Source organism: Drosophila sulfurigaster, chromosome 3, assembly GCF_023558435.1.
Source record: "Drosophila sulfurigaster albostrigata strain 15112-1811.04 chromosome 3, ASM2355843v2, whole genome shotgun sequence".
NCBI classification, from domain to species: Eukaryota; Metazoa; Arthropoda; class Insecta; order Diptera; family Drosophilidae; genus Drosophila; species Drosophila sulfurigaster.
Window position 1 is genome coordinate 31436048 of NC_084883.1, and position 18896 is coordinate 31454943.

The 18896-nt window shown below is 37.6% G+C and overlaps 3 protein-coding genes across 4 annotated transcripts in view; all 3 read right to left on the bottom strand.

Annotated features, from left to right (window-relative positions):
* Positions 1-3647: 3647 nt before the first annotated feature.
* LOC133845428 (acidic proline-rich protein PRP33) lies at positions 3648-4651 on the bottom strand. Its single transcript, XM_062279886.1, has 2 exons — positions 4569-4651; positions 3648-4500 (listed from the first exon to the last, which is right to left on the bottom strand). The coding sequence occupies exons 1-2, from the start codon at positions 4624-4626 to the stop codon at positions 3728-3730; spliced, it is 831 nt and encodes a 276-aa protein (XP_062135870.1). The 5' UTR covers positions 4627-4651; the 3' UTR covers positions 3648-3727.
* Positions 4652-5875: 1224 nt separating this feature from the next.
* LOC133845602 (uncharacterized) lies at positions 5876-6994 on the bottom strand. The gene has a single exon (XM_062280099.1). The coding sequence runs from the start codon at positions 6990-6992 to the stop codon at positions 5883-5885; it is 1110 nt and encodes a 369-aa protein (XP_062136083.1). The 5' UTR covers positions 6993-6994; the 3' UTR covers positions 5876-5882.
* Positions 6995-10502: 3508 nt separating this feature from the next.
* Positions 10503-18896, bottom strand: part of LOC133843053 (zwei Ig domain protein zig-8) — a 75551-nt gene continuing 67157 nt past the window's right edge. The window contains exons 5-8 of one of the 2 annotated variants that reach the window (XM_062276410.1): positions 14484-14606; positions 14311-14407; positions 12821-12918; positions 10503-11997 (exon numbers count right to left, since the gene is read on the bottom strand). In XM_062276410.1, coding sequence (XP_062132394.1) covers positions 11681-11997; positions 12821-12918; positions 14311-14407; positions 14484-14606 — 635 coding nt within the window. In that variant the 3' untranslated portion in view covers positions 10503-11680. The remainder of the gene's footprint in view (positions 11998-12820; positions 12919-14310; positions 14408-14483; positions 14607-18896) is intronic. The other variant, XM_062276411.1, reaches the window with a different exon arrangement.

The window sequence follows — 18896 nt, forward strand, 5'->3', positions numbered from 1 at the left end:
ACACGCCTCGAGTGTGAGTGTGAGTGTGTATCTGTGTATGTGTGAGTGCTGCTTAATGATTATTTGACGCCATATTTGATTGACGTTCCACTGTCTATGTGTGTGTGCGTTGCTCGTTATGTGTCTCTGCTTCCTAATAAATATTTCTTATTGTATATATTTGATTGTGCGTACAACTGTCTCTCCGTCCATCTCTCTGTCTCTGTGTGTGTTCGTGTCTGTCAGCGTTCAATGTGTGTTGGTGTGTATGCGTGTTAATGGCCGCCACAACCACAGGGCACTTATCAATTTTTCGCCTTAGCCAAAATGACACTTAGGGCGTGTGTTTCTCCACAACTGACGCAGTTCCTGACTGCCTGATTTCCTGCCTGTCTGTCTGCCTATCAAGTATTCCAATAACTCTTAAATGCCAGTTCGTATTTGAGTGTGACAGTTATTTTTCGATGACGCAATGCTGAACGCAACTAACGCCAGTTTATAATTGCTTAATTAGCATTCGAATCAATTAAACGCTTGGCAAGGGTCGGCGAAAGGTGAGGAAATTGGGCAAAGTTATTTTCATAATGAGACCCAATTCGATTTCGAACTTCACAGTGCTGATGGATTTTGAAATACTCTTTATTTGTACAAATGTTTAGAAGACATTTAACATGAACGGTTCTCATATAATTAGTCTCTTTAACAGTGATTTATTTGAATAAAATATTGTTAATTGTTAAAGAAGACAAGCAGTTAAAACATTAGACAATGATATCAGTTATTGTCCTCGTCTAGATTGAAAGTAAACCATGTACATACATATGTAATGTTGGCTATATAGATAACCTATGATTATTTAATATTATTATGATATATAGTACGGGTTGACTAACTTAATTAAAATTCAAAAAACTTATTTTCAATATTAAATTTATTTAGAAGAATTTATGAAGGTAATGTTATTAAAAAACAAGTAAGCATAACAGGACGATATTACTCTTAAAATATACCAAAACAAATATACGGAAAAATTACTCAAATATTGGTATATTTTATTTTATTTTTATTATATTACATTTAAAATATAAAAAGTAGCTAAGATCCAATTGTATCAACCGTTTTTGTCAAATAAAATGATTCCTAAAAACTTGAACAATTGCTACCTACTCTTGTCTGAAATTGACTCTAAATGTCAAGCTATTTTGGTTCATGACAGAAATATTATTAATATTTAGGTGTTAAAATGCCACTAATTAATAGTATTAAATTAATGTTCTTCTCTTTAGATTGTTACTGATTAGTAACCTTAAATAGCATTCAAATGTTGTCAAGTACGATTAAAACCAAAAAAGTTAAACTACAATGCACACCGAAATACTTAACTTATAATCATGACTTGCAACTATTCTAATTGCATGGTATTTTATGTCCCAAATACTTGACATGTTTATTATTAATATGAGCAACTATTTATGGTGATAGATGCTCATTTAAATAAGAACATTTAGTGAGAATTATATTTTTAGTTTTGACATTTGCAGTTGATTGTAGATTATTATTTACATTATTCTATTTCCATGTCATTCACAATTCAGCAACGAAAATGAGCAATTGATTCATGAAATTTGTTGCATAGTTTGTGTGTTAACTGTTCATCTAATTGTTAACTACAAATTGAGCATATTCCTTCCTTTAATCAGTTTGCCATCATCCTGTCTGTCGCTTGAGCATTTCACGACTATTCAAGTTGAGACTTTGCCAGCGCCTTCAGCGATTTCTCTGCTCGTTTTCAACGCTTGTTCATCCATACGTGTGTCTTGTTGTATGCGTGTGTATGTGAATGGACATGTATATGTGTGTGTGTGTGTGTTTCTGTATATGGATAAACTATGTAGAGTCCTTGAAAAATATGTAAGCCATACAAGCGTAATGCCAGCGGCTAAAAAAGTTAACAGTTGACATAGTTTAGAGTTGCTCGGCCAGACGATGGGCGAAATAGCAAGGATGAGGAAGGAGGGGGAAGGAGGGGCGAGGTTCAACAGCCAGCATGCAAAGGCCGTTGAATGTGGAATGAATGAATGAATGTCTTAATAGCGTGTCAGGCAGTTGTTGTCGTTTTTGTTGTTGTTAGTGTTGTTGTGGTAGTTGCTGGATGAAAATTGGTGCCAAACTAAATGAATTTAATTGCCGCTGGATATGAAAGTAATTATTTTGCTGTAGCTCGAGCATAGACACAGCAAGCAGAGGGGTGTAAATCTAGCAGCGAAGAGAAAGCGATGGAGATGGAGGCTGAAGATGTGGATGTGGAAGTGGATGCGGATGAGAGCCAAGCTCAGGCAGCTAAAACGCAGCGAGGCCAAAGGCGCTTGTCTCTCGCTCTGGACATGTGTGTGTGTGTGGTTGTGTGAAAGTGCATGTGTGTGTGTGTGATGTTTGCTTAATTGTAGATGTGTGTGCGGACTGCTATCGATGCGATGCTGCACTTGCACTTAACAGCAGCTGCACTGACGTAGACAAGCAAATCGAGCACACACATACGACCCATCAGCCAGCCAGGCAACCTCCTCTGCCTCCATTCCCTTCCCTAGTAAGGCCCTTGCAGTCCGTGTACAGTTTGAGAGCAACTGCAAATTGCCCCGCGGATATTTTGAGTTGTTCTTTAATTTATTCTCTTTTTGTGCGTTGTCCTTGCTGTTGTTGTTGCTCTTGTTGCAACTGCAACCCTACAAAAGGCAACCATGTGTATTGCCGCCTATGTCAATGTGGGTATATGTGTGTGTGACAGTGTAATGTCAGTTGTTTACATGGCTGCCCCTATTTTCTTTTTTTCCTTTTTCGTTGTTGTTGTTGTTTGTTGCCTAGATCAAGTTTTTATGCTGGCATTCGATGCTGCTGTTAGCTCGCAGACCTTGTAACACTTTCGATCACACCCGATTTGCGAGCACCCATTGCAAATTAGCATTCAATCCGAATGCAATTCAAGTGCAGTTGCAATTAGAATGTTGCCTATTGTTCTTGCCGATTAAATTTCTAAATTTCTTCAAAATAAAAATATTCAATACAAGTTGAAAAATAGGATAAATAAAAGAATTTAGTCGAAGTGCAATTCAACTTAAATTTGAATGTGCCTGCAAACTATTTTGACTAACATGAATTGATATATATTTCATTAAATTAGTATCAATTTAAACACACTGGACTTTTTTTGAATAAAGAACACTAAATATATACCACATTCCTTTTTTTCAATTATGCTAAGAAATAGTAAAACTGATCAAAGAATTCAGTAGAAAATCAATTCGATTTCGTTTTTTTCGGCTGAAGTAATTAGAAATAATTCTGCTAGTCTGCAAACTAAACTTCCTAATTTTATATATTATTATAGCTCTGTGACAGCAGGAAATGTCTGTAACAGGCGAAGGAGGCATCTCCGAACTCATATATATATATATATATATATATATATATATATATATATATAAGAGATAGAAATATCATTTTTCCAGACAGCGCTTGTTATTTTTGCAGTTTTTTTTTGCAACGCCTACTTCAGCAACCGAAAATTAAAAACCAAAAATATAACATTTTGCACTCAACATTATTTCAAAGTACTACAGCGATATACCCAATACAAACTTCTATAGTTATATTATAGTATTCTTGCGGTAAATAAATGTTGGAATATTTTTAGAATATGGTTTTATTGGAAATGGGTAACGGGTGTCTCACAGTCGAGTATACTGAGAATTCAGAAAAATCCTTTAGGGCAATCTTCTTTTTTGGGATCACAATCTTCTTTCGGGCAATCTTCTTTTTTGGGATCACAATCATCTTTCGGTGGCTTGCCATGGTGGGGTGGGGGACCGTAGGGTCCATATGGGCCATATGGGCCAGGTGGTGGGTAGTAGATGGGATACCAGCCCCAGAATGGTTGTGGATAAGGTGGACGGTTGGGATAACCGGGTGGATAGTGACCAGATTGGTGGCCAGATTGGTGACCAGACTGGTGGCCAGATTGGTGGCCAGAGGAGTGATGAGGCTTTGGCTTTGGCTTTGGCTTAGGCTTGGGCTTGGGCTTGCCGCTGCTACCGCTGTTTCCGCTGCTGCCACCGATGTCGCCACCCTGCACCACCAGCGTGCAGAATGTGGTCGTAGGCTTCTGACCGTGGTGCTCAGAATGCTCATGGCTCTCGTCTTCGTTACCGTCACCTTGATTGTCATCATCGGAGGGAGCTTCATCGTGGTAGTGGCTCAGCGATTTGCCACCATCATCGTCATCATCAGTGGAGACCACGCAGAGTGGATAGACTTTCTTGGTCTTCTTCTTGTCAAAGTCAAAGAAAGAGGGGAAATAATCGGACGAGGAGAAGCCAGTCTTGTGAGCCAGATGCTTGATGCCATTCAATGGACTGCTAAGCAGACGGGCCTCAGAGATTTCACCCTCATCGTTGGTCAGCTTGAGCAGCTCATCGTACTCCTCACGCGTCACCTGATGGAAACGCAACAATTGTGCCCTAGGAGCTGTTGAGTGTGAGAAGGAAGCGGGTGTTTTTTTTATAGGAATCATTTCAATACTTTGTATAACTTACCAGCATTGGCTGCAACTGCGCAAAGCGCGATCACTGCCACAAGTTGTAGGATCTTCATGACAGCCTTAGCTCAGCGGTCGCTGTGATAGAATAACTTTCGACAGGCCTGACAACATATTTATATCCGACTTTTGCTCTTGCTGATTTCGTATTGACAGTTTTGATGGCCCTAAAGTGCCCATTGGTCATTATCATTCAAATCAGTTGGAACTTAATAGTGTTATTAAACTGCCCCGCCCTTGAGCCAACTTAAACTATACCAAGTTAAGCAGCGACAATGTGGGTATAATTTAATCGCTGTTCCACATTCTGTAAGAATTCGCTCAATGATGATTTCCACTTGAATGAACCAAGCCCCTAATTGGTTATTCGTTTGCTTTCGTCTGGGCCCCAAAATGAAAAAAAAAGCACAGAAAACATGAAATAAAATAAGAACATGGGAACATGAGAGATTATACTTAATAGTCGATGCCTTTATGCGATAACTGTTTATTTATGGTCCATTTCGCTCAACGAGCAACGGCGAAATGCTTTCCCATTCAATGGCTTGCGATCTAAATATTGTCTTGGATTTGTGCCATCGATTCAATTATAAATATGGCAACACGAGTAGCTCTATTTTTGGTTATGGCCTACAATGGAAACAGCATTAAGGAAACTACATACATCTCATAAAACTCTTTGTAAGTATTGCAAATTTAAATTGTATTTGACAGTTAACCACAGATCGTGCGAATCAAGTGGAGTCTTAGAAATTATAAGTTATTCTGGTCAAAAAAAAAGGGATTCAAGTTTTACTTTTCCTATAAACTTCTTCCTTTGTTTAAGTATTTTGGAATTCGTGACTTTACCTAATTGAGTTATTCCTATTGGGGAGAATTTATTGTGGAGAAACTGTGTCATAGCATCAATTGGATAAAGCTTGATTTTATAGCTTTTTTATGTCAGTTTTATTTTATGAATTTCATAAGAGTCAGTTCATATTTAGAAGATTCTAAAAATAGTGTTTGGTTAACTTTGAGAAAGACAGATGTAGAGATTTATCTTTTGACATTCACTAGAATTTTTTTCGATCACTTAATTCACGAAGTTTTCTATAAAAACGTTTTCTATTAAATATTAAATCTTTTCAAAGTTTATTTTTGGAATCAAACTCTTTTTATCTTTAAACTATTCATTTCTTTTTTAATTAAAATAAATAAAATGCTTCAATTCGACTGCAATTAAAGTACTTTCATATTAAACTTCAAACGGTTTTAAAAGTGTCGTTTATTTTTCTATATAATCAAATCATTAAGGAAATAGGTTTAAAAACTAATGGTAATATTCGTTTTCATAGCTTCCATCCACATCGCCATCGACTTCGTATGCCTCCTCGTCTTCGTCTTCCTCCTCCTCAAGCGCGGCGGTCTGCTCGTAAAACTGATACGGATTAAAAGGTGGTGGAGGGGGTCTGTAGTAGGGGGAAGGAGGATAGAATGGCTGCTGGCCAAAAGATGGTGGAAACTGGCCATAGCCGGGCTGATTGCCAAAGGAGCCGTAGGGATTGAAGCCATCGTAGGGATTCTGATTGAAGCCTCCATAGGGATAGGCGCCGCCATAGGGACTGCCATAAGGGGATGGTGGGGGAGGAGGTGGGGGCAAACCATAGGGGTTGTATTGACGGGAGGCACCAGCCTCTGATTTCTTCATTTGCACCTTCGACTTGGACTTGGATCTGGTCTTGGGCTTGGGCTTGTTCACTTTGGGCGCGGGGGTGGTAGTGGCCACCAGTTGCTCCTTGTTGCTCTCGACAGCAATGGGAACTGGCTCGGCAGCAGGTGCCACTGGAGCAACTGACTCGTTGGCTTGGGGTTCAATGGGCAGCTCTTGCTCTGGCACAACAGCAACATTGTTGTCATGATACCAGTAAGGAGCAAAGCTGGGATTGTTAACCGCTGATTGCGACTCTATTGCCGGGTCCTTCTTCAGCACAACGATGCAATTGATGACAGAATCCTCATCGGAAAGTTCCTTAGGCTCCAGCGCTCTTGGTTCGGTTGCATCTACAACAGCGTCCGAGAGACTGCGCTTCATCACACACAAAGGCTGGCCATCGAAGTCAATCTTGGACTGCTCTGAGCGACTTGTGGTGGTCAATCCAATGATGCGGAGCAACGAATTCCAGCCGTTGTCGAGACTGTTGCGTACGGCGGTGAATCCAGCGCTGGTTAAACGCGCCTCGGAGATCAGATTCTTGCCATTGGTGAGCTTAAGTAGCTTCTCGTATTGTTCCTCATTGATGGGATAGACGCGCACCAGTTGCTCCGCCTTGGGTGACGATTGCTCCACTGTTTGCTTATCCGTTGAGGGTGCCGCTTGAAGGCAACTCAATGTGGCTAGCACGAAGAGCAGGCTCAGATATCGAAGCACGCTCGATTGCATTGTGAAAAAGCTGTGCAAAATCTTAAGATACTAAGATTCATTTGGCCTGCGATGGTTTTATTTATACATTCGGAGGAGAAAACAACGGTAAATATTAGCCAAATATTGCAATTAACCATAACATGCGAGCAGCGATTTCATCCATTTTAATAAATTAAGTAGTCTGTAATCTGACACACATTCGAGATCGAGTCAATGAACGCATTAAATCTCAGCTCCATCAACATCACTCTGACCACAGCTCAGTCAAACCATAAACTGAACTAGAGAAGTTGTCATGGGACTTGAAGCTTGGAACTGGTTGTCAGAGCCTATGACGACAAATGCTAATGAGCATAACGAATTTGTCAGTCGCAAATAGATTAAAAATCATCGTTTAGCTCGATTGACAACTGATTGTGGGAATAACACACTAACAGTTCTTTAATTTATGTGCATACGATTCCATCGCCACCTCAAGATACTCTCACAACGAGGCGGGCACATTGATGTGTTCATGTCTCTCTGAACCGGATCTGAATTGTGTGAAAAGTACCAAATATAATATTTACTTTCATTATGTGTGTACAATGTTACTGATTGAAGGAAGTGCTTAAATTCTTAAATAAATTCTGAGAAATATTTTTAATCTGGGTGAAAGTTTTATCTCTTTTATCATTAGTGAGATTCAGATTCTTAAAGAATTCAAAATGTACTGTATTTAGCTAAATATATGTCAGTAGTATTCTTTGTATAATTCTGCAACTAAGGGTATTTAAATATTCTATTTTATTTTCTTTTTCTTTTTGGGTTAAATAGCTAAATGATTTGCTCGATACTCCATCACATGGAAGTCTGTTAAACTGCGATGAAACGAAGAAGACACAAATAGCTTTTTTTTTTAATTTTTTAAGTGTCTCTCTGATCCAGATTTGAATTGTGTGATAAGTACCAACTATTTACTTTCTTTACTTAAATGATTGAAGCGAGTGCTAAAATTGTTTGTTCTGGGAAACAATTTTGTCGAAGATTGTCCGGGTGAAAGTTTTTCTTTTTTTCTTTTTATTTTAGCGAAATAAAGATTCACTTAGATTCATTGTTTTCAAAGAATGAAAGGTGATTTCTATTAAACTAGATATACATACATTGTAAATATTTGTTTAATAGTTTAACACCCAATAGTAGAAGAAACGACTACTACGACATTAATTAGGAAATTAAAATTCTTAAAATTTTTGCATAGTTCCACTACAAAGAGTATTGCAAATTCGAAGATGTTTGTATTTTTTTCTTCTCTTCGTTTGTCGATTTCGGTATTCACTTGACGAGGGATTTCTTCGATGCTCAATTATCTGAAATTCAGTGAAGACGAAATAAGACACAACGAATTTTTTGTAATTTTTCTAACTCATAATTATATTTCACTTATTTCATTTAAATTATGTGTGTGTGTGTGGGTGTATTTGGTATGGTGTGTATGTATGTAAGTGTACCTAAACATGTAGTTACAAATGCTGCGACACATATGAATAAACACTTAGTTTATTGTACACATTTCTCTTTGTTTGATAGACTGTCATCTGGCTTACAGTTAATAGATAAACTGACACAATACAGCTTAAGATATGCGTGTATGTGTGTGAGTGAGTGTGTGAATGGGTGTCTGTGTATGTATATCTTATGATTCTGTTTATATATATTTCTTTCGGTTTATGCTTATTATAAATATTAGTTATCGTCTGACCATTTAATGCAAAATTAATTATAAGTAATTTATGTATTTACAGAGTGTTTTCATTACTTAATTATCTACGCTTACAAACGCACACACACACGCACTTACACTCACACATACGCACACCCACACACACAGCTGCACACACATACCCACAAACAAATCGATCATTTATACCCAACAAATCTCGTGTCCTGTTTTCCACTCTCTGTATCCATTTATTTTTTGTTTTATAAAATTTTCACTAACTTTGTCTATTTGTTGTTGCTGAAATGTTATTTATATATTTTTTTTTGTTGTTGCTTTGCTTTTTTTTATAAATAGTTTATTCTTTGTCTGTTACTCGTTTTGCTGTAGTTTGTGTTGCCAATTTGTGTTTTTGTTTTTTTTTTTTGGTGCCGCAGTTATCCAAATGAAAACAGATATAACATTTAAATTGTATGTAGCTTTTATGTTCGATTTTATTATTATTTAAGAGTTAATTAAATCTACAGTTTGCTACTAATGAATTTATTTACAGTGCTCGCACATTTTCATCAATTTCCATCGATTTCCAGCCAATCACCACTTACCATCAATTTTCATTCAGCTTGCGTTAAGCACAATTATAAATCGCATTTCCATATGCTCTTCTCTTCAATCAGCCAAAACTAATTATCTCTCTGGGGATGCTCTCTCTTTCTATATATATGTATATACATGGTACTATCGAACCCAAATTGGAAAGCTTTTAACAAATTTGTTCAATGCGAATTTCTCTACCAGTTTTGTTATTGTGTTTTTCATTTTCATTTGCGTTTTTGCGTGTGTTTCAATGTGACAATTTAATGAGCCCGACAATGCTGATGAATTGGGAAGCTAGTGAGTTGTTAAGCAATTAACACATGGGCTGAAAAGTCCCCGGGCCTGACAAAGAAAACTTGCTTTTTTGGATCAAAATTGGCGTTACTCATCAACTTAATCTTTATCAAGAGCATCGCAATCATTCCAGAGCCGCTGTAACATTTCAATATAAATTTTTTAGAAGGATTAATATTTTGCCTCAAAATAGGCTTCAATTTCAGTGATAATCGTGTGAAATTTTTTATCGGCGAGCATTTTTCCAGGACTGCTAACCTTCAGAAGTCGCTGGGAGCCTAATCTGGTGAATTAGTGGATGTGGGAGCAATTCGAAGTTAAATTAATGTAGTTTTGCCACTGTCATTGAATCATGAACTCATTCTTGTTGTTGTTCAAAAGTGAGCAAACGCGGCAGCCATTTTAACGAGATTTTCTCATAGTCAAATGCTCATGCAATATTAAGCCAACATATTTTTTTTGATATCTTTACGATGTTAGCTAACTCACGCAAATTTAATTTTCGATCATTCAAAACGATTTTGTGAATTTTTTTGATGTTTTCTGGTGTGACCTCCCCATTTGGACGTCCACTGGGCTCTGCATCATCGGTGTCTCTACGACCATGTTTGAAGTCAGCAAACCAACGTTTTGTTGTTGTTTCTAATGGAGAGGAGTCCCCATAACACTTTTCAAGCCAAAGCTTTGCTTGAACGATATTTTTTCCCCTCAAGAAGCATTGTAAGATTAGAAGACGAAATTGCATTTGATCCATTGTTGTGAAAATAGAAAAAGTAGAGTCACTTTTGGCTCAATAACTTACAAACTAATGAATAGAATATCATGAAATTTTAGCAGCTGTCTTCTGAAGAATTGTATTAACTGAAAAAAAGGTGACTGCAATAAAACTAGCACAATCTATGTGTAAGGCCCGGGACTTTTCAGCCCACGTGTTATATAAATTCTGATTGATTTCATACTGTTTTACCCTAGCAGATAGTTTTCCACTTTGAACGTGGGGTTAAGAACTAATCGAGTGTTGAATGACAATATCGAGCATTGAATTTTGTGCAAAATTATAAAGACAACACAATTGCAATTTCTAATCTAAATTAATGGTAAATTTAATTAAATATCTATTATTAAAAACACTGTTTCTTCAATTGATTGATTATAGCATATGAAAAGTAGAAGAGACTATATTGATAAATGAAATATCACTCTTTTAATATTTAAAAATATATATATATATAAAATACCTCATCTGCCAGGGTTTGCTAAAAATCGACTTGTGATGTTCTTTTATGTGGTTTTAAATTTGCGATTTAAATGAGCAAATCATATGAAAATTTTGGATGCTACTCAGTACTACTGAAAATAAACTTTAAATATACGAATTTGAATACACTAAAAACCTGCGGAATGCTATTTATTTACAGCGAATATTTTGTTGTATTGTGTTTTGATTTTTGGGCTAATCGAATAACAGTGAGCGACAGAAGTTTTTATACGATCGACTGACTGACGGGGGTTGAATATGAAGCATATTTATAGCTAGTAAGTCTTAATTCATAATGAGAAATGTCGGTAAACTGTTTTTCTATTGGCATGTGAAGTGGTGCGCCAACAAATGCGCCAAGTGATCACAAAATGGGTTTTATCTGACAATATTAAGATAACAAAATACTTACATCAAAAGAAATATTTATTGCAAATTGTGAATTACTTTTGTGACCACAAGTGCATTTGCTGTTTGCTGTTCTACAGTTGGCTTAACTCTTAACTAGTTATCGATATATGTTTATATATAAAGAGATACTTATTTATTCTGATTATTTTGTTTGCTTTTTATATATATTTTTTGTGTTGTTCTCCATGGTTGATTCCGTTTTCCGTCTGCTTGGCTAAACTTACTCGAAATCGCTTAAAGTTAGAGAGTTTTTTGTTATTCACTAAGTGCATGTTTATCTTTAAATACGAAATCAATGCGATCCGATTCGATTCGATTCAATCATGTCTTGAATTTAACTAAACTGCAGCTTCCTTATATCATCATTCCCATCATCATCGTCATCGTTATCAATAGCATTGCGATGATTGTAGAGTTCACCATCATATCCTTGGGGGTTCCATTCCTTCATCTCATGCACTGCACAAGCCGTCGACTATCGAGGCGATTGCTGGGACGGGGGCGGGCATTAAATGTAGTTGCTGTTGCTGTTGCTGCAGCTGCTGCTGCTGCTGTCGCAGCAACTGTTGTTGGGTAGTGCGACAATTGCCTCGGTGGCAACTTTGACAGTTGCAACAGCGCGGCCATTGTCTCAGACGTCGCACCACTCACATACCAATGCTGCAGGCAGCAGGAGACGATGCTCAGCAGCATGCAACAAATTCCGCAATAGAAACTGTTGCTGTTGCTGCTCGAATTGTGCTGCATTGCCGCCGGGTGTTCACCTGACAATAACAAACAAGAATAAAACAACATATAAATGTCAACATGGATGATAATAAAAGTAAAGTGAAAGTGAAAGTAAAAAGTGCATTGTTAGTTGTTAATTGTTAACAAGACGCCAGTGAAGCGCATGCGTAAACGGATGCAATTTAGCTGAGCAGCTCTTCAAGCAATTGCTGTCGTTGTTGCTGCTCTGATTACCTGTGTCAGGGCAGGTTCAATCGCCCCGGGGCATAAACTCACATACACACAAAGGGGCATCTTCTTGGCTCGCATCAGAGCACTGATAATATCGACGACTTGCTGCTGCTACTGCTGCAGTTGCTCCACTTTGCCTGTGCGCATTTCCTGTTTGCCAAACAAGCAACTAACAACATCGACAACAACAACAACAACACGTTGTTATGTGTTATATGCGCACTTGAGCACACAGAAGCGGTTGCTGCTGCTGCTTCTGCTGTTGAAGTTGATGTTGTTTGCTGTATATGTGTGTGTCTTTCCACCTGAAGCAGCTCTTGATTATTGGCATTTCAGCTCACAAGAAATAATTTCCGCACTTTCATACAGTGTGCTTTCCCTGTTTTCTCCACGTTCCCCACTTTCCCCCACTTGCGAACACTTCTTTCGTCTTCCCTTGTAGTTGGCATTCAATGCATTCAGTTGAAATGCTCAAATTGCAATGTGCGCGCTCTGCTAACAGGCAACTTCCTGTCATAAACATGCAAAACTGTCAAACACACAAGTACACACTCACACACACACACACTGACATTCACATACTCACACACACACACACAGACACATTCAGTACACACACATACTCACCAATAATTACGTGCACGTAGACGCTGGAGGTTTTTGCCACTGTCGGCACACAGGTGTAGTTGCCGGTGTCGCCGGGCATGGCACGCTTGATTTTTAATCTATGGAAAAACAGTGAGAGAGACAGCAAATGAGTGAGTGAAAGGGATAGAGCGAAGCATGCACAGTTGGTTAGTGGTGGCTGAAAGTGAATGCGAATTGCGAATGCCAGCAAATGAATAACCTACTCTATGCCAGGGCACGGTGTAGCTGCCACATCAAATGCGCCTGTCTCCTGCCCCCTTTTTACCCTTTCTCTTGTCCTACCAATTGGAGGCAAACGTTTTGTAGCATCAACATTAAAAACTTTTGCTACTTTATGGGCGCGTATTCCTCTCTCTCTCGCTCTCTTCTATAGTATCCTTTGACTATGAATCTGACTCTGATACTGATGCTGATGCTGACTGCTGCTCTTATTGCCCGGCATCTGCATTTTATGGTCGACAGTGTCGTTAGTTAACGGCATAAATGCACAATGAGCACATGTAGCCATGTATAGCCATAGGGTAAACTCTCAGCTAACCAACCAACGAGCTACGAACACTGCACTTCAGCTACTCCCTGCTTCGTGTCCTCTTCCTGTGTGGACAGCAACTCTGCGACTGTAACTTCCGAGGGTGACAGCAAAAACTAAGGCAAATTAAAAGTCACACACGGCTAACTGCAGACAATTGTGTACGATATTATCCTGATTTGCTTTATACGCTATGAAATACCCTTTAAGTATCAGAATTACTTTAAGTTTTTTATTATTATTGAACAAATTTTCTCATTTAATGATAAGCTAAAAGGTCTTTGAAACCCACTTTCATATATTTTTAATGTCTTTCTAATTATTTAATTTAATAATCTAATTTAATTTAATAATAATGTAATTTACTTTTTCTAATAATACTTTATCTACTGCTTGACTTTACATCTCTAATATTCTTATTTTCTTCTAATATATATTATATAATATATATATATATATATATATATATTAACTCTATATTCTCTACTGATTTTCTGATTGTTTATTATTTTAGTAATGCATTTTGTTTATTTAATTTGCCAATTTTTTCGTTTTAATTATATCTTTTAAATTTAATAATATCGAAAATACTTTTTTCCTTCTATTAAATTTATACTGTTTCCTTGAAAAACTACTTTATTAATTAATCTCTAAATTTCTTTATTTACACGAACATTTTTCTTTCTTTCCTAAAGTACTTCCAGTTCTCGCTTCAAATGGCTCTCTAAAGTTCCCTACTCAAATATATCCTGTAAAATTGAAAGCAATAGCTAGCATTCTCACTTCTTTTCCCTTCTCCACTCTTTGCATGTCTGCCATTCTTGGCAAGTGGAAATGTTCTTTACATTTCCGCTTTACAATTTAATTAAGTGCTCGACATTTTAAGGCAAATACTTGAAATGGATGTTCGAGTCGAGCTTTGTTTTGCAATCACACATACCTGGAAGTCAGGCCATCCGACCAATCATCCTCAACTCGTATCCTGGCCATGGAGCTGTCGATTTCGTTCTCATTCTTGCTGTCGAGCATTTCGCTGCCTGCCAATTTGGAATGAGCATTCAAATTAAATTGTTTTCTTATGTATGTGAGTGAGTATATATTACGCATACGCACCTTTGTACCAGAATATGTTGCCCAGCTCGTGTGGGCCTTGCATAATTTTGCAGGTTAGGTTAATGTCGCTGCCCGTTTTAACCATCAGATCGCTGGGTCCAAAGATTTCCGCTTTGAGCTCTGCTTAACAATGCCAAGAAAAGGGAAAGGGGAGAGAGAATGAAAAAAAGAATGCAGAACAAAAAGTCACTTAAGTTGAGAACACATATACAGACACAAAGCGCTGTTTGTGTAATGATAATAATAATAATAATGTTAATGATAACGCCCGACTTGACTGTATGCCTTCCTCCGTCCGTCTAACCGTCCGACTTTCTGTCTGTCTCTCTGGCTGTCTGTCTGACTGCCTACTTTATTACACAGACGCGTGTCTCTATTATGCTGGCGATAAGCTTTTGTTATGCCATATAAAAGCCAGCAGCAAGCACATACACTCACAGCGAAAAAAGTGTGTGGGCGAGATACTCGTACTGAATGCGCACTCATACGCCCCGTTGTACCTGCAACGGTTATTCTTTCTGCGTTTGCCACAATGGGGAATTGTCTAAAAATTTGCCGCTTTTCATTTGCAGCGAGCGAAATCAAAGTGTCAACGCTGAAGTGCCTTTTGTTGTTAAAGCCAAACTGTCGAACGATTTCAATTGAAAATGGAAAATTGCTTTGGACAGCACGCCAAATAAGATTTTGGGTGCGAGCTTATGACTTTCGACTATCTCGCCCTCGTATATATATTGAGCTAAGAGTCTTGACAGTCGCTGTAATGGAAAATGTCCCGATTGAATTGAGCGATGGTGACTTTAAGTTTAACATTTTGTTGCCTCATTGCCACTAATGTCTGAAAGCGCTTAAAAGCGAACACCAAAAACTAGCACACACACATACACATTCGCAATTTGCCGCGTCACTGTTGTTGCAACAACAGCAAGAACACACGTTGTTTGCTCCACTTTTGAGCAGCGACAAGCGTACACCACGTTTTTGCGCCTTTGCAACTTCGGTGCTAAAGAACCGCAAAGCCAGCGTAAATAAATTGCAACCGACGACTTCAACGGCAACGGCAACTGAAAGTGGAACTGGAACTGGAACTCTGCCTGTTAGCCTGACTGCAACGATGATGGGATGAAAAAGGAACGAGAGGCATAAGGGCACTCGGTTGGTGCGACTCTACAGCTGATACTTTGGCACTCTTTTCTCATGCCACACACACCATTGACATGGCTAAGCTTTGCTTTGCTTACTCTTCACTCTACTTCACTCCGTTTTTGTGTGCTTCGCGTTATTCCCCTCAACTATTCCCATCTTATGTAGCTCCCTTCGGCTGCCATTCAATCGAGCGGCAACGAAAAACCATTTGGCAAAAGTGTAACGCAAAAAGTGTTACATACTTTTGGGCTCTCGTTGATTTGCATGAGCTTCATATGCGCTCTGCCGCGAGTGTGTGTCTTTATGCGCTCCCATAAATTGCCATGCGAGGGTTGCCCAAGGCATCTACCTAAAGCACTAAGGTGTACGAGTATACCTGATGCTGATAGCGAAATGAACAGCTGGAATTGAAAAGTTTTTAATGTTCTATATAACTTTTGTTTCCCATTTCTGCAGCTTGTTTTATGGCTACTTGTGTGTATCATGCCTACTTTATTTTCAATTGGGGTATATTAGTGCAGAAATTAATAAAGCCGAAATTCGTTAGTATTCTTAATATATTTTTTTTTAAATTTATTAAATTTGTTGACTAGGAAACTAATAATTACAGGTTATTCACTTGCTCAATTAGAATACAATGTGTGAAAGAGGCATCACATTTTATTTATGTGAGTAGCTTCGACTATTGCTATACCAATTTGAGTTTGACTCTTCACCTTTAACGCAAGCTATTTGTTTAATGGAGTTAACCTTTTAAACATATATGATTATCAGGTGACAATGATGAATGACATTTTCCGTAGCTAAAATAAGCCTACTTTTTTATTATAAATACTTATCGAATGAAGATCTATTTAACTTTAATGGTAACTAGTTCCGAAATTCCGATTCTATGGATTGAATGTTTAATTGTATTGTATTATATTATATGTAGAATATTAAACAAAAGTTTTCACAAACCCCTAAACATTGCAAGCAGTGCACCAGCAAGCAGAGCGAACATGAATTCAAGCAGTGTGTAACAATATGACTGCAAGCGGTGTATCAAGTATATCAACTGAGTGATCTTTTTAGCAATAATAATAATTCCAGTTTAAATTAACCAAACATGTTGGTTGATGAGTTTTTATTCCCATGTCAAAAATAAAAATATAATAAAATATAATTATATTTTCTAAACTCTATAGATTTTTGATTAATAGTCCATTTGTAGGATAAATCTAATATCATTTTAATGAGTTAATATTATTTCAAATGCCTATTCGACCGAACAAACGTTCGAAAGTTTCAGTTGTGCTTACTGTGTTCAAAGCGTAGTTATGGTAATAAAATTGATTATTGTCGCAGTACTTGCACTCTGTCAGCTGAGTTTTAATGTGAGTCTTGTGTTTAAAGCTATTCCATTCTAAAATTTTGTATTACTAAATATAGAACGCAATAGAATGTAAGATGACGAATTTAGTTTGTCGCTCATACAATGAATCTTGGTTTCTCATTAATCATTGCCGTCTTCGAGCGTTAAATCGTCACAAAACTGTGATGAATTTTAATGGAACTGTCTTGCATCCTGCTTATCACATTAATTTGGAGGCACGCTTTCTAAAGAAGGCCAGCGGCTATAAGCCCTTTCTCTACAAAGTCAACCTTGATGTTTGCCAATTTGTAAATAGACCTTATAATCCGGTTGCCATAATATTTTATAGAATGGTGAAACAATTTACGAATTTCAACCATTCGTGTCCCTACATGGTGAGTAATACAAATGAAAAAGTATCGCTCACAGCAGTTTAATTCTATTCAAGGGCCCACAAATTGTTGATGGATTTCATACCAATTATGAGAAGTTTAAAGTTCCATGGCCAGGAGGCGAATTTTTACTTGAAATCGATTGGTTCTTTGACAAAAGACGACAGTTTTCAACTAACATTTACTTTACAATTGAGGAAAATGTATAAACAGTGATTATTAATATGAATAAAATATGATATAAATGTTAAATGTTTGTGTATTAATATTTTATGTACGCATTTCTAATTTACGAATAAAGAAAGCAAATTTTCTATTTGTTTTGTAATTTATATCCAATAAATCAGCGGCACCCATCAACAAAGTTATTAAAGTAATTCAAGTAATTTACTCTATGATTACGCATTTCTTATTAAATTGACTAATAAATTCTTGCTTTCTATTGATTCAGATGAAGTTATTCCAAGTGATAGAATAGTTTCTGATATTATACGCATTCAAATCATATTTTCATCTACTTAAAGCAAATATGAAAAAGGTATTTTTATTCTTATTTCTTTCGTAAATTTCTTATTGTTTAGGAAATGTTGAGATTTATATCTAGCACTTCTATGAAAAGGACCTGCCAAAGACAAGGATTCTGTTTTGCAGAAGATCTGATCTGGCGGGGTAAATGTTAATCTAAATTAAATGCCAAGCATGGTAATAATACACTGCCGAAAGTGGAAAACAAACCCCAAATGGAATTCGAACATGCCAGACGATTATCTGGCTGCTTTATGGACCCGCAGAGGGTGTTGACTGCGCGTTCTTCTTCTGCAGCTCCTTTTGCTGATTGTTGTTGCTGTTATTGGGGTTGTAGTTGAAGAAGTAGTTGTTATCGTTGCTGTTGTCCTTGCTGTTGCTGTTGTTGTGCCTGGCAAAACAATTGTGGCAGGAAAAGCTAAACCTCTCTCGACTATGACTTTTGCCGCTGACTTGGCTACAGCAGTTGGCCCAAATGCGCGCAAACAAAGAGGAAGAAAGCCGAAAATTATTGCCACACACATGCAGCTGACAACGCGCTAACTTTGCGCCCACAACCGCACACGTTACCCCTCTCTCTCTCGCTCTTTACTCTATATACTTCTGTGTGTTGGTTAATTCATGTGGCATCACGTATACGTATGCAGGTGCTAACTGTGTGTGTGTATGGAAGTGTGTTTGTACCCGCATATAACTGTGCTTTCGTTTGGCTTCCGTTTTAGCCATGTTTGCCATTCTTGCATTGCCTGCTGACAACGCTCGGAAATATATGAGAGAATTTTTCTCTTCACGCTCCTTTCTAATAATAGAAATTTACTTGCCAGTTGCCCTCGAGGGCAAATTGCTTATTTAACAATAATTAGATTAACTGTTTGCGGCAATTGGCATCTCTGCTTTGCTGCTACCACCAAGAGGGTCACCTGCATTATGAATGTCGAGCGTTTAGGCCAAAACCAATTGGGGCAGGCTCTGCCCAGTTTGCCACTCTAAGCGCAATTC